Source organism: Mobula birostris, chromosome 4 (assembly GCF_030028105.1).
Source record: "Mobula birostris isolate sMobBir1 chromosome 4, sMobBir1.hap1, whole genome shotgun sequence".
Classification (NCBI taxonomy): Eukaryota; Metazoa; Chordata; class Chondrichthyes; order Myliobatiformes; family Myliobatidae; genus Mobula; species Mobula birostris.
The window spans coordinates 142,831,534-142,847,088 of record NC_092373.1 but is presented as its reverse complement, the minus strand read 5'-3'; the positions used below and the strand labels follow the sequence as shown (position 1 = coordinate 142,847,088).

At 41.3% G+C, this 15,555-nt stretch overlaps 1 protein-coding gene across 1 annotated transcript in view; it reads right to left on the bottom strand.

Moving 5' to 3' along the window:
* The window catches only part of abhd18 (abhydrolase domain containing 18), a 58,499-nt gene that overhangs the window by 7,055 nt on the left and 35,889 nt on the right, over positions 1–15,555 (bottom strand). Inside the window, exon 11 of the mRNA XM_072256153.1 lies at positions 15,306–15,407. Within this exon, the coding sequence (XP_072112254.1) occupies positions 15,306–15,407 (102 nt within the window). The remainder of the gene's footprint in view (positions 1–15,305; positions 15,408–15,555) is intronic.

The following is a 15,555-nucleotide window of genomic DNA, read 5'->3' as shown; positions in this document are numbered from 1 at the left end:
TGGCCACTGGATGATCCCGCTTTCTCTGGTGGACAGAGCCACTTTACATCTTTTGAAGATTGTCATTTTGATAAATAACCTTCACTGCCAAAAAGGTGAAGCCCACTACAGGATAGATATGCAAGATCAGTGTTTCTGCTGGAAATTCGTATTTTGTGCTCTTGAAATGTGATACGAATATTTTATCCCACAATCTTTTTTGCCTCTTTAAATCTAACATCACTCATGGTGAACTGTAAGAGAACAAAAAAGAAAGTTTCTAGAGGAAATAATCAGTAGTTTTAAAAATATGTATTTACATAAGGGACTTTACAATGACAATCAAACATATCTTCTAGGGCATCACACACAAAATGCTGGAGGAATTCAGCAGGCCAGGCAGCATCTATGGAAAAGAGTAAATAGTCGACGTTTCAGGCCAAAGCCCTTCACTGTGTCCTGATGCTGCCTGGCCTGCTGAGTTCCTCCAGCTTTTCATGTGTATTGCTTGAATTTCCAGCATCTGCAGAATTTTTTTTGTCTTTATACTTCAGGACGTCTCTTGGTGTTTCAAAATCAGTGAAGTGTTTTTCAGTTGAGATCATTCCAATAACAAATATAGTGGACCTTTTGATCTCTTAAGTTTACTCTACTATTCAGTAATTCCTGACGGATCCTCTATCTCAAATTTACCTTCCCACCCATGTCTTCTCTCCCTTGATTTCCTTAATGTCTCCAAAAGAAATTGCTCAAATAATTCAGTTTTGAATATATTCAGCAATTTATCATCAATGTTCTTCTCCACTGTGTGAGGTACCATGAAGTCAAAACTGTTGAGCAGAAGCATTAAAGGCAGTACTGTCCAGACTAAACTGCGTAACTGTTACAGTTTTCAAGACTTCTCTCTTGACATTTAATTCTTGCATGTTTGTGGCAAAGTTAAAGTCAAAGGTGTCATATTGAATGGCAGAGCATGCTCAATGCCGAATGAACTACTCCTATTCTGAGATTTTTAAAAAATCAATCCTAAAAGAACACATACTTAAAATGAGTCCAAGCACTATAGTTCCATTCCCCAGCCTGAGAAAATAGCATTTTACCTACCCTTTTAAGCTATCAAAGAGTTCACCTCTTCTCAGAGGTCAAACTACTCCTCTCGAGTATAAATCTGCTGAATCCAAGCTGCATTTACATCTTAAACACAGAAAGTAAAACTGCAGACAGCAATCCACATAAAATTCCAGCAAGAATTCCTTATTTTTGTACTTCATCCCTTCACGATTAAAGCCAATATATGAAGTGATAAGCCATTTACAGTGGATTCCAGTTAATTGGGCCAGTGGTTAATCAAAAACAACAGGAATTCTGCAGATGCTGGAAATTCAAGCAACACACATAAAAGTTGCTGGTGAATGCAGCAGGCCAGGCAGCATCTCTAGGAAGAGGTACAGTCGACGTTTCAGGCCGAGATCCTTCATCAGGACTAACTGAAGGAAGAGTGAGTAAGGGATTTGAAAGTGGGAGGGGGAGGGGGAGATCCAAAATGATAGGAGAAGACAGGAGGGGGAGGGATGGAGCCAAGAGCTGGACAAGTGATAGGCAAAAGGGATACGAGAGGATCATGGGACAGGAGGTCCAGGGAGAAAGACAACCTGAGTCGGCTGGGGTGATATACTGCGTCCGGTGCTCCCGATGTGGCCTTTTATATATTGGCGAGACCCGATGCAGACTGGGAGACCGCTTTGCTGAACACCTATGCTCCGTCCGCCAGAGAAAGCAGGATCTCCCAGTGGCCACACATTTTAATTCCACATCCCATTCCCATTCTGACATGTCTATCCACGGCCTCCTCTACTGCAAAGATGAAGCCACACTCAGGTTGGAGGAACAACACCTCATATTCCATCTGGGTAGCCTCCAACCTGATGGCATGAACATCGACTTTTCTAACTTCCGCTAATGCCCCACCTCCCCCTCGTACCCCAGCTGTTACTTATTTTTATACACACATTCTTTCTCTCACTCTCCTTTTTCTCCCTCTGTCCCTCTGACTATACCCCTTGCCCATCCTCTGGGTCCGCACCCCCCCGTCTTTCTTCCCAGACCTCCTGTCCCATGATCCTCTCGTATCCCTTTTGCCTATCACCTGTCCAGCTCTTGGCTCCATCCCTCCCCCTCCTGTCTTCTCCTATCATTTTGGATCTCCCCTTCCCCCTCCAACTTTCAAATCCCTTACTCATTCTTCCTTCAGTTAGTCCTGAAGAAGGGTCTCGGCCTGAAACATCGACTGCACCTCTTCCTAGAGATGCTGCCTGGCCTGCTGCGTTCACCAGCAACTTTTATGTGTGTTGCAGTGGTTAATCAAGGTCACCGCATATTTGGGACAACTCTTAGAGACAAAAACAAATCGAGAAAATAGCTGGGATTCCCTTTGTTTATTTGGGACACTATGCTGCTTAATTGGGGTAGGAGACTGTAGCCAAACATTTTCTAAGTAGCGTCAATTGTGTACACGTCATGTGGCCATTACACACTACACTGTGCTTAGAGGGAACAGTTTTTAAACAGTGTCACTTGCGTGTTTGTGTTCAAAAGCCAGTGAGTTTTGTTACTGACAGTTGGTGAGTAATAAACAGTAGGACAATTCAGAACTGTATTGCTCATTGCAGTTTCAAACATTCAGGCTTGGAGATGCCAGAAGTGGTTGAGAGTGAAAATGAAACAATTTCACAAATTCAACAGCTAGGAACTATGAAGAATTTGAAGGTACTGATAATCATCTTGAATGTTACAATGAAAAAGAAAATTTGGAGGATGCGGGCATCGAAAGCATTGTTTGTAGGCAGTCCACTACCTACACTGGGTGTCTGCGCTGATATTGTTTACTTATAGTCAATCGAAAGAACATGTTAGTGTTGCTTCGTCGATTAGGAACTAATGCCGTTTTATAGTACTGTATTGCTTAGGTACCTCTCAAAGTTCAACCCCTATGTACCCATTGTGAGAGGTGGAAACGAGTAAGACTGGCCAAAAGGACTCTGGTGAAACTGTATAGGCCAATTCCCTGTACAGTAGATACAATGGATTACAGAAACATTAATGAACTCCAACCACACCATCAACTTCGTAAAAAGAGGCTCATCATTGAGTGAGCACATGACACACTGTAGAGAAAGTCATCAGGATCCAGCATTGCTGACACCTCTTTTGTTACCAATATCCATGTCTACCTTGGGTATTGGAATGTGAAAACTATGTACCAGGGAGGAAAATCCACCATCATAGCAAATGTGATGAAAAGGTACAAACAGTCAATTTTTTGAACTGAGTGAGACAAGATGGACATCATCTGGAAAGACTCGACTGAGAAACAGGATAAATATCATATACTCAGGCTATCAGAGCAATGATGCACCACATACAGAGGGTGTAGCCTGCATGATGACACCAGAAGCACGCAGAGCCATCATCACATGGGGAGCCATTAGTTTCAGAATCATCACTGCTAGCTTTAAAACCAAGCACAGGAAGATAACAATGTTATGCACCAACAAACGCATACAAAGCAGACAAAGATGAGTTCCACAAAGCACTCAATGGAGTAATCAGCAGAGGGAAGGAAAAAGACCTGATCATTGTCATGGAAGATTTAATGCTAAAATAGGCAGGGATACTGCAGGATATTAACAGGTGAGGGGAAAACATAGTCTTGGAGAAATGACCAAAAATGGGGAAGAATTTGCTGAAATGTGCTAATTTTCAGCTAGTTATTGGAGGAAGCTTATTCCCACACAAACAAATACACAAGGAAACATGGATGTCACCAAACAAGGTAACAGAGAACCAGATTGACCACGCATGTATCTCAAAGAATTTTTGAAGAATACTCCATGATACAAGAGTGAAACGTGCTGCAGATGCAGGATCAGACAGATGAAGCTAAAAAGAAGCAACACACCACCCATTCAGCGACTGAAAGACAAAGAAACAGCTCATAGATTTGCCCTCACACTTTCCAACAGGTTCCAGGCACTTGAGGACTTGATATCAAAGACGAATGGACTGCTGTCAAAGAGGCAATAAATGAAACTTGAGGAAGTGCTAGGAAAAAGGAGATTTGAGCATAAAGAGTGGATTACACCAGGAACGATGGAAACAATCAACAAGAGGAGAACACTAAAAGAAAAATGCAGTAGAAGCAGAATCAGGAACGAGAAAGCAGAGGCACAGACAGAATATGACAGAGTGCACAAACATGCAAGGAGAAACATCAAGAGGGACAGGACAGAGTACATCAACACCTTTTCAGCCCAAGCAGAAAACCTCAGCAAATGGGAATATGAAAGAACTATATGATATTACCAAGAAACTAGCTCACAAATTCAACCAGATCAACACCTAAGTGAAGGATAAAGATGGAAACGTCCTAACTAAGGAAGACAAATAGCTCCAATGTTGGGCACAGTACTTCAATGAGCTTCTGAACAGACCACCTCCTGCAGAATCTCCTTTTAGAAGCACAATCGGACTTGGATATCAACTGTGCCAATCTATCTAAGAAAGAAATCATACAGGCAATCAAGAGGTTAAAGTCAGGAAAAGCAACAGGTCGAGACAGCGCACTACCAAAGGCGTTGAAGGCAGACTCTAAACTTTGTTCTGCAACATCTGGGACATTGGTCCAGATTGTGTGGAAAACATCATGCACAGTGCCAGTACCCAAGAAGGGCCAACCAAAAGTCTTGAATGACTACCGTCCAGTGGCCCTGACCCTACGCATCATGAAGACTGGCTCACCTCCAACCCAGGTCAGATCAGCCCTTGATCCCCTGCAGTTTGCCTACAAAGAGCACATTGGAGTCGACAATGCTGTCATCTACCTGCTGGACACAGCCTACCACCACTTGGATAAGCAGGACAACACTGAGGATTACGTTTTTTTGATTTCTCATGTGTGTTCAATACCATACAGCCCACATTGCTGGGGGAAAAGCTCTGTTCAATGCAGGTTGGCACTTCCATTGTATCCTGGATAACGGACTACCTGACTGGCAGATCAGTTTGTGTGGCTTCAGAGCTGTGTGACAGATATGGCTATAAACAGAACTGGGGCCCCACAGAGGACTATATTGACTCCCTTCCTGTTTACCCTGCATACCTCAGACTTTAAATACAACACTGAGTCATGTCATCTGCAGAAATTCTCTGAGCAGCAATTGTTGGGTATATAAAGGGAGGACAGGAGGATGAATACAGGACCCTCGTGGAGGTCTTGTCGAACAGTTGGTGATGGACTTTAGGAAGACTAAACCTGCACTGCTCGCTGTTACTATTGATGATAAGGACATGGATGTGGTCAGGACCTAAAAGTACTTTGGGGGTGCACCTGGATGACAGACATGAGCGGAGCACCAACACAGAGGCCATGTACAAGAAGGGTCAGAGTTGCCTCTACTTCCTGAGGAGACTGAGGTCTTTGTGGAGTATGCAGGCCTCTCCTTCACATCCTACCAGTCTGTTGTTGCCAGTACAATCTTCCATGTGGTGGTGTTCTGAGGCAATGGCATTAGCATGGGTGATGCCAACAGGGTCAATAAACTGATTAGAAAGGCTGGCTCTGTTATAGGAGTTAAACTGGACACATTGGAGGCTATGGTAGGACAAAGGACCCTATGGAAAATCCTAGCAATTCATGGCGGAGGAACTGAACGAGTATTTTACATCAGTCTTCACTGAGGAAGACATCAGCAGTATACTGGACACTCAAGGGTGGCAGGGAAGAGAGGTGTGCGCAGTCACAATTACGACAGAGAAAGTACTCAGGAAGCTGAATAGTCTAAAGGTAGATAAATCTCCCGGACCAGATGGAATGCACCCTCGTGTTCTGAAGGAAATAGCTGTGGAGATTGCGGAGGCACTAGCGATCATCTTTCAAAAGTCGATAGATTCTGGCATAGTTCCGGAGGACTGGAAGATTGCAAATGTCACTCCGCTATTTAAGAAGGGGGCAAGGAAGCAAAAAGGAAATTATAGACCTGTTAGCTTGACATCGGTGGTTGGGAAGTTGCTGTGAGTCGATGGTCAAGGATGAGGTTACAGAGTACCTGGAGGCATATGACAAGATAGGCAGAAATCAGCATGGATTCCTTAAAGGAAAATCCTGCCTGACAAACCTATTACAATTTTCCGAGGAAATTACCAGTAGGCTAGACAAGGGAGATGCAGTGGATGTTGTATATTTGGATTTTCAGAAAGCCTTTGACAAGGTGCCACACATGAGGCTACTTAACAAGATAAGAGCCCATGGAATTACGGAAAAGTTACATATGTGGATAGAGCGTTGGCTGATTGGCAGGAAATAGAGAGTGGGAATAAAGGGATCCTATTCTGGTTGGCTGCTGGTTACTAGTGGTGTTCCACAGGGGTCCGAGTCTAGTACGAGAGGGCATAACTTAAGGATTGAAGGGCGCCCATTCAGAACAGAAATGCGAAGGAATTTTTTTAGTCAGAGGGTGGTGAATCTATGGAATTTGTTGCCATGGGCAGCAGTGGAGGCCAAGTCATTGGGTGTTTTTAAGGCAGAGATTGATAGGTATCTGAGTAGCCAGGGCATCAAAGGTTATGGTGAGAAGGCAGGGGAGTGCGACTAAATAGGAGAATGGATCAGCTCATGATAAAATGGCGGAGCAGACTCGATGGGCCGAATGGCTGACCTCTGCTCCTTTGTCTTATGGTCTCTTAGTAATAGACTGAGACAACTGTGCTACTCCGAAGAGTGCTATATGAGGTTAATCCTACCCTCGGTCGTTAGGCTCTATAATGAGTCAATCTATAGTCGGGGAAGTGATGACCCCTTCCTGTTAGACTGTTTGAGGTAACTTTTTTTTATTATTCTTTTTTTACTTCTCTTCTATTATTTATATATCTGTGTGCTTGTAATGCTACTGTGACAGTGTAATTTCCCTTGGAATCAATAAAGTATCTGTCTATTTTTATGAAAATGAGTAATTGGGCCAGCCACTTAATTGGGCCAAAATGCCCTGGTCCCAATGTATCCCAATTAACCAGAATCTACTGTACTATAACTGTATTTCATGTACATGGACACCTTTTAATATTAAAAACTTGTTAGTTTATCACCATATATAAAATACATTTCTGCTCTGCCTATTAAATGAATTACTTCACATTTTCTAACATCTTCTCTTCTTCCATTTTATTCAATCAATCCCACTGTTCTCACTGTTGAATATTTGTCAGTTTACTTTTTCACCCAGCTTTCTATCATCAACTAACTTGAATATAATGAGAGCTTAACTTGGTTTTCATTTTCTGTTCAACTCAATTTTAAGCCTTTATTAGCATTCTGCAAAATCACATACTTTTGGTATTAAAAATATCTTTAGTAAAGAAATACATCTACATGTGATCTCTATAGAGAAAGTAATTTGAAATGGGGAATTTGGGAGTCGATGTGTCTGATCCATTCTGCTCGGTTCTTGTGTGGATTTGGGGGTTGATGTGCCTGTTCCGCTTTTGTTCATTGTTTTTTTTTGCAGGGAGGTGGGAATTGAAGATCGTGCTCCCTTTCTTTTCTTTTCCTTTATTGGTTTCATGGCTACCCAGAGAAATGAAGAATTTCAGAGTGGTATACTTTGAAAATAAATGAACCTTTGAATCTTACCATTTATTATATTAAAAATATTAGTGTTTAAATGAAAATGCACATTGCTAAGCTCATGCTAATGTTAAAATTGACCTCTATCTATAAGGTTACCACAGTATTCAACAGACAAATGGGATTCAATCTTTGTGCACATTTAAATGGCACTTACTGTCATCAAGCCTAGCAACCCAAATCCAAACTGTTCATTGTGATATCTACCCTCTGCTTTAAAGAATGTGTTGTTAATTGGCAGATCTGAAACTGGGAATAAGCACACAAGTCAAGTTGGATTATTTCTAACCTTAAAAGATTCAGAGTCAAAACTATAATATAGCACTGCATGATTTAAGAATTCATATATGTTATTAACTAAGTTACACTTGAACATTCTTAAACAGATCTGGATTACAGTTTACAAATTTTCAGCATCCTTATAACAAGTATAATGTGGCTGGTGGAGAGGGTTTACAATGGTTTGAAAGGTGGGCGATATTATTCTTGCATTAAATTTTTAAAAATTTACATAGATCGTGAAGTGTATGGGTCATCCTTAAGTAATAAAAATACTATGTAAGTGCAAGTTTATTCATTTTTCAAAATCTGTTGTACTTCCCTTTGTATTTAATTTTGTTTAATTTATTTTGTATATTTGGCCTTAACTAGTAGAATACAACCTATACAACTTGATTTGCATATCCCAGCACAGCAAAATTATGTTAACTGAAGCACACAACAGCTGTTCATTGCAAAATTTAAATTTTGGCTTTCAGATTTCCTATGAAAATATAGTCTGCAATACATTTAGAAACAATTGAAAATAGTTCTAACACAATAATTCTGTGCTTTTAATATGATTGTAGTGTAGTCTTGTACACAAGGCAGTTCTGGTGCAAATCAAAAGAGCATTCAGAACTGAATGTTCTTGGATGCAGTGTTCAGGAAAGAAAGAAAAGAAATGGAAGGAATAGTTTGGGCTGGGAAGCAGCAGAAATATTGATTGAGCGGAGTGTTGCATTGTCGGAAAGATAGAATGATCAAAGAGAGTTTGTGTGATTTAATATGGGTTACATTTTGAAACAATATAGGTGCCCTTATTCAATCGGTAAATACCCAGAATGAAGGATACAGAAAAGCACATTTCTATAGTAATTACATAGAAGTGCAAGAATGAGAGAAGTGGGAGAAATATGGATTGCCATAAAAGTGTACATGACAGAACAAGGGAGAGTATTCAGGAGGACTCTATTGTAATATTTGTACTCCAGTAACAGAGGTAGTATCATCGGACAAATGGACAAAGCTATAATCCGAGTATCACAAGCTTTAGAGTCTCTACAGAAAAGATCAACGGGTAAGCTGAAGAACAGCTAATTAATCGACTTTAGTTGGTTGAGACCAGACAAGGTTAAGATAACTGGAGAGTCAGAGATTAGAATCGTAATCTGGTTTACTGTGATTGACGTAAATCTTAAAATTTGTTGTTTTACGGCGACAGTACAGTACAAGCATAGAGCGGGAGTCTTCAGGCACCTGTACCTCCCCCCTCCCCCACCGGTGGAAGTATTGATAGGAGGGCATGTCCTCAATGATAGAGATCACCTTCCTGAGGGAGCACCTTTTGAATATGTCCTCAAAGGTGTGGAGGCTTAAGTCCGTGATGGAGCTGCCCGAGTTTACAACCCTCTAAAGCCTCTTATGATTCTCTCTCCATGGTACATCACTACTGAGCAGGTGAGAAGGGCTGTGGGGAAACTCAGGCACGGCAAAGCATTGGGACTGGATGGTGTGTGAACCGCGAGGTCCTGTAGGAGTGTGCTGAACTGCTGTGTGACATCCTCCCGTGCATTTTTATTCAGTCTCAGTCTAGAAAGGGTCCCAACTCTGTGGAAAACATCACGTGTGGTTCCAGTACCCAAGAAGGGCCAACTGAAAGTCTTGAATGGCTACCATCCTGTGGTCCTGACCTCACACATCATGAAGACCCCAGCCAGGCTGGTCCTGGCTCACCTCCGATCCATGGTCAGGTCAGCCCTCGATCCCCTGCAGTCTGCCTACATTAGAGTTGATGATGCTGCTATCTACCTGCTGAGCAGAGCCTACTCCCATTTCGATAAGCAGGACAGCACTGTGAGTATCAAGTTTTTTTTTGATTTCTCAAGTGTCTTCAATACCATACAACCCTCATAGTTGGGGGGAAAAGCTCCGTTCAATGCAGGTTGGCACTTTTGTTGTATCCTGAATACTGGCTGATCACAGTTTGTGCGGCTTCAGAGCTGTGTGTCAGACATAGCTATAAGCAGCACTGGGGCCCCCACAGGGGACTGTATTGGATCCTTTCCCATTAACATAGAAAATAGAACATAGAATAGTACAGTACATTACAGGCCCTTCAGCCCACAATGTTATGCCCACCCTCAAACCCTGCCTGCCATATAAGCCCCCCCCACCTTAAATTCCTCCATATACCTGTCTAGTAGTCTCTTAAACTTCACGAGTGTATCTGCCTCCACCACTAACACAGGCAGTGCATTCCATGCACCAACCACTCTCTGAGTAAAAAACCTTCCTCTAATATCCCCCTTGAACTTTTCCCACCCCTTACCTTAAAGCCATGTCCTCTTGTATTGAGCAGTGGTGTCCTGGGGAAGAGGCGCTGGCTATCCACTCTATCTATTCCTCTTATTATCTTGTACACCTCTGTCATGTCTCCTCTCATCCTCCTTCTCTCCAAAGAGTAAAGCCCTAGCTCCCTTAATCTCTGATCATAATGCATACTTTCTAAACCAGGCAGCATTCTGGTAAATCTCCTCTGTACCCTTTCCAATGCTTCCACATCCTTCCTATAGTGAGGCGGCCAGAACTGGACACAATACTCCAAGTGTGGCCTAACCAGAGTTTTATAGAGCTGCATCATTACATCGCGACTCTTAAACTCTATCCCTCGACTTATAAAAGCTAACACCCCATAAGCTTTCTACCTTATCTACCTGTGAGGCAATTTTCAGGGATCTGCGGACATGTACCCCCAGATCCCTCTGCTCCTCCACACTACCAAGTATCCTGCCATTTACCCTGTATACCTCAGATTTTATATGCAACACTGAGTCATGTCACCTGCAGAAATTCTCTGATGATTCAGCAATGGATGGGAGGATGGGAGGATGGGAGGACGGGAGGACGGGAGGACGGATATAGGACCCTGGTGGAGAACTTTGTCAGATGGTGCAAGCTGAAATCATCTGCAGCTCAACATTAGTATGACAAAGGAGATTGTGACAGACTTTAGGAAGATTAAGCCTGCACTGTTCCCTGTTATCATTGATAGTGAAGACATGGATGTAGTGAGGAACCTACAAGTACCTGGGGATGCATCTGAATGACAGACTTGAGTGGAGCACCAACACAGAGGCCATGTACAAGAAAGGCCAGAGTCGCCTTTACTTCCTGACAAATCTGAACAATGTTTCTCACCCTCTACATGCCACCTTGGCTAAACAGAGGAGTACTTTTAGTAATAGACTAAGACAACTGCAGTGCTCCAAAGAGCACCATATGAAGTCATTCTTACCCTTGCAGCCTATAGCCAGGAAAATGATGACACCCCCCACCAACCGTTAGACTGTATGAGACAACTTATTTTTTATTCTTTCTTACTTCACTTCTGATGTTTGTATATCTGTGCACTTGTAATGCTACTGTGACAATGTGATTTCCTTTGGGATCAATGAAGTGTCTATCTACCTTCAGAAATTTACTAGTGTTTTCAGTGACATACCTAATCTCCTGAAGCTCCTATTGAAGTACAGCTGTTGGCATGCCTTTGCCGTGCCTCCATCAATATGATGGGCCCAGTAAAGATCCTTTGATATGTTGACACCCAGGAACTGAAACTGCTCACCCTTTCCACTGTTAACCCCCCAATGAGGATTGGTGTGTCTTCTCCCAACTTCTGCCTCCTTAAGTCTACAATCAATTCTTTGTTCTTTTGCAAAGTTGGTATTATGACACCATTAGACCAGCTGACCTATTTCACTTCTGTATGTCTCCTCGCTGCTTTTTGAGCTGTGTCTAATCAGAAAGTCAAAGTAAGTGTAGAGGGAGTAGTGCAGTGGGCTAAGGAGGCACCCTTGAGACATTATCACCAATCAGTACTAACTGTAGTCTTCCGGTGAGGAAGTCAAGAACTCAGTTGCAGAGGGAAGTACAGAGGTCCAAGTTTCAAAGCTTGTTCAGTAAAACTGCGGATTGATGGTGGTGAATGCCGAACTGTAAATCAGAAACAGCAGCCTGATGTAGGTATTGCTGCTGTCCAGGTGGTCCAAAGCCCAGTGGAAAACAGTGTGATTGTAGGCAATTGGAAAATAGGTAGGCTTTCTAGAAACGTGCTTGACAGGGGGAGGTCTAACAATAAAACAAGAGCTCTCTGTATGATGAGAAAGATCAAAAGTAAGAGGAAACAAAAAGAAGGGGCTCATGGCAGATGTCAGGTTAATACAAAAAAGAAACAAGTTGAATATGGAAAGCTCAAACTGCAAGTGAAGAAGAAAACAAGGGCAAAGAGCAAGAATAAGAGTAAACTGGCAACTAATGCTGAAGATAACTTAAAAGCTTTCTACAATACATACAGTGAATTAGTAAAACAGGTATAACATGAGCTTGGAGCTGTTTAGGGACCAATACAGAAACCTACATATGGTGCTACAGAGTACTGGCACAGGAACCTGAGTACTTTGCATGTTTATTAACATGGAAGAAATACCATAATAGGAAAAAGAGGTTTTGAGATGATGGTTAGGATAAAATAAGAGATATAACAATGTACATTTAGGTATTTTAGGTAGCCCTGGCTAGTTTTCAAACATTGGTATCCCATATTAAGTCAGTATGAAAAAGGTCACCTGAAACTTGACTCTATTGATTAAATGTAGCACATTATCCAAAAACACTGAAATACTCTTGCAGAATTGTGTGGCTAAGTACAGCTCCAACACAAAATACAAGTTTGCTGTTGACACCACTGTCGTGGGCTCTATCAAAAGGGATGATGAATCAGCATACAAGAGGGAGACTGAAAATTTGGCTGAGTGGTGTAATAATAACCTCTCGCTTAATGTCAATAAGACCAATGAACTGATTGTGGACTGCAGAACAGGGAACAGAGATCCATGAGCCAGTAATCATTGGAGGATCAGAGGTGGAGGAGGTCAGTAACTTTAAATTCACTATCTCAGCAGACCTGTGCCTGTCCTGGACCCATCATACAAATATAACTGCGAAGAAAGCATGACAGCGCCTCTACTTCCACAGGAGTCTGCAGAGATTCAGCAGGTCATCAAAAACCTTGGCAAACTTCCATAGATGTGTGCTGGAAAGTGGCTGCATTGTGGCCTGGAATGGGAACACCAATGCCTTTGAGCGGAAAATCCTACAATAGCTAGTGCGTTCAGCCTAATACATCACGGGTAAAACCCTGCCCAACCATTAAGCACATCTACATGAAACATTGCCATAGAAAATCAGCATCCATCATCAAAGATCCTCACCACCCAGGCCAGGCTCTTTTCTCGCTGCTGCCATCAAGTAGAAGGTACAAGTACCTCAGGACTCACACAACCAGGTTCAAGGACAATTACTACCTCACAATTATCAGGCCCAGCTTGAACAAAAAAGGATAACTACACTCATTTAAGAGCTCTTTTATCTTGTTATTTCATGCTCATTATTTATTGCTGTTTATTTATTATCTGCATTTGCACAGATTGTTTATAGTTATTGTTCTATAGACCGGCTAAGTACGCCCACAGAAAAAAAAATCTCAGCATTGTATGTGGTGCCATGTATGTACTCTGATAATAAAGTTTACTTTCAACTTTGAATTTTTACTAGGTGCTATTCTGAGCTAAGCCTGAGTTAAATAGACAGGTTCTCATGTTAACCTGTAACGTTAATGACATTTTTTCTCTCTACAGATGCTGAATATTTCCAGGATTTTATTTTCAGATTTGTAGCAATCTTGGCACTTTGCATTTCACAGTTCCAGTATATTTTCATTTTCTCTAATATTTTCATTAATATTAAATTTACACTTTCTGCAAACAGATCAGATGCAATTAACAAGCTTTCATACTCACATTTCTGAGCTAGCATCATCACCACTTGTGTCATTCGCTCTCTCTTGGTCTCCACCCTATCACAGTTACTATCTTTGCTCTCTCCACTCTTCCCTCTTCTGCAACTTAACGTATGGTTCAATTCTACCTTTTCCTACATCAGATGAAAGACAATCGATCTAACCTGTGAACACTCCTCTCCAACTACGCTGTGAGATCTAGCCATTTCTTTTTTTACCTCAGATTTCTAGCATGTGATTTTTTTGGTTTGACAATTATTATAGAGTTATATAACCAGAAACAAACTCGTTATTTTGGAATTGTTTGAGCTTCTTGACAAACTGTATGAAAAGCCACAACATACAAAGCAGAATCATCTAAAATTATTCCAAGCACCATGCATTCATTAGAAGTCAGTTCAGTGCTCAAACAGTAGACCAATATTAATCAATGTTAAACAATAATTTATCTATGCATTATTTTTCCATTATCAAAAGATATTTTTTCCTTGATGGTGTGAGGTAAGATTTTAAATGGGATTAGAAAGAATAATTTGCTTCCTGGAAACTATTTATATCTAGTCTTAAACCTCTTGAGGTTATACTGATATTTCTGTTGGCTTAATTGTACTTCAAAGTATTGCTGACAAAGTAAATAATTAAAGCCTGCACAGTATTTGCCGGAAACATAGGATTAATGGGGACCCTGGTCCTCTGGAAGTCATTACCAGTTTTATTCCTCCTCTGAAGAAGTCCCTCTGAATAACTTGCTTCCCCTTTGGGTCTAAATTATGAGTTGACTGATGAGGCCAATGTAGAAATTGCAGATGGGCAAAAGGACCCTGACAGGGTGGTAAAAGTCTGTGTACATGGTATACTTCTGATGCAGGTAATCAAGGTTCTACATACCATTCCAAATACCTCTCCTCTGCTTTGAGTGGTCATGGGTCAGCAACTCTCAGGAGTTAGTTGATGATATGGTATATATTTTTCTAATATTATATATATATACACACACACACACACACACACACACACACACACATCTGGTTTAGCCACATCACTGTTGTTTTTCCTCCATCTGCCTGGTAATCTTCTCCCAAGACAGAACTTGGAATAAAATGTATGCTTGAAGTCTGATACAACAAAAGATGCCCATAATCAAGGATTTTTTCAGGATGCCAGTGCTCACTTAATATGGTGGTACTCAATTACTGGACAGAAGTAGAGAGGAATGAATCAAGGAAAGAGAGCTGTCTTTCTTTACAGGTCTGCCCTATAAGTACCACACCAACATAGTCAGTTCTTAAACTGTCCTCTGAAACAACAGTGCCATCCACTTTATTCTGGGAAAATTAGGGATGGCTGCTGACTTTATTTCCCCTGTGATGTTACACAAGAAAGAGAAGCAGGAATAGGACATTTGGCTCTTTCTAAAGGTCATGGCCCATCTTCTAACTCAGCACTATTTTCCTCTTCAGCACTATACGAGAACAATGATTACCTTCAGTGTTGTGACATGCAGCACTTTAGAAATTAAAGTAAACTTACTCCACAGTATTCTAGTAATCTAATAATTTCTTCCTCATAAACTGTTTCAGTGGCATATTGTTTCTCCAGTTCTCTCCAATTCACTGCTTTGCTCAGCACACCCTGCCAATGGAAACACAATAAAACACCAAATGTCCAAATCTTAAAGCCAAGGATTCAACACATTCTTGTATTACAAAATAAAGCAAATTTTTCTATTGTTTAATGAACAGACAACTGCCTAATGTATTAAATGCATTATTTTTAATAA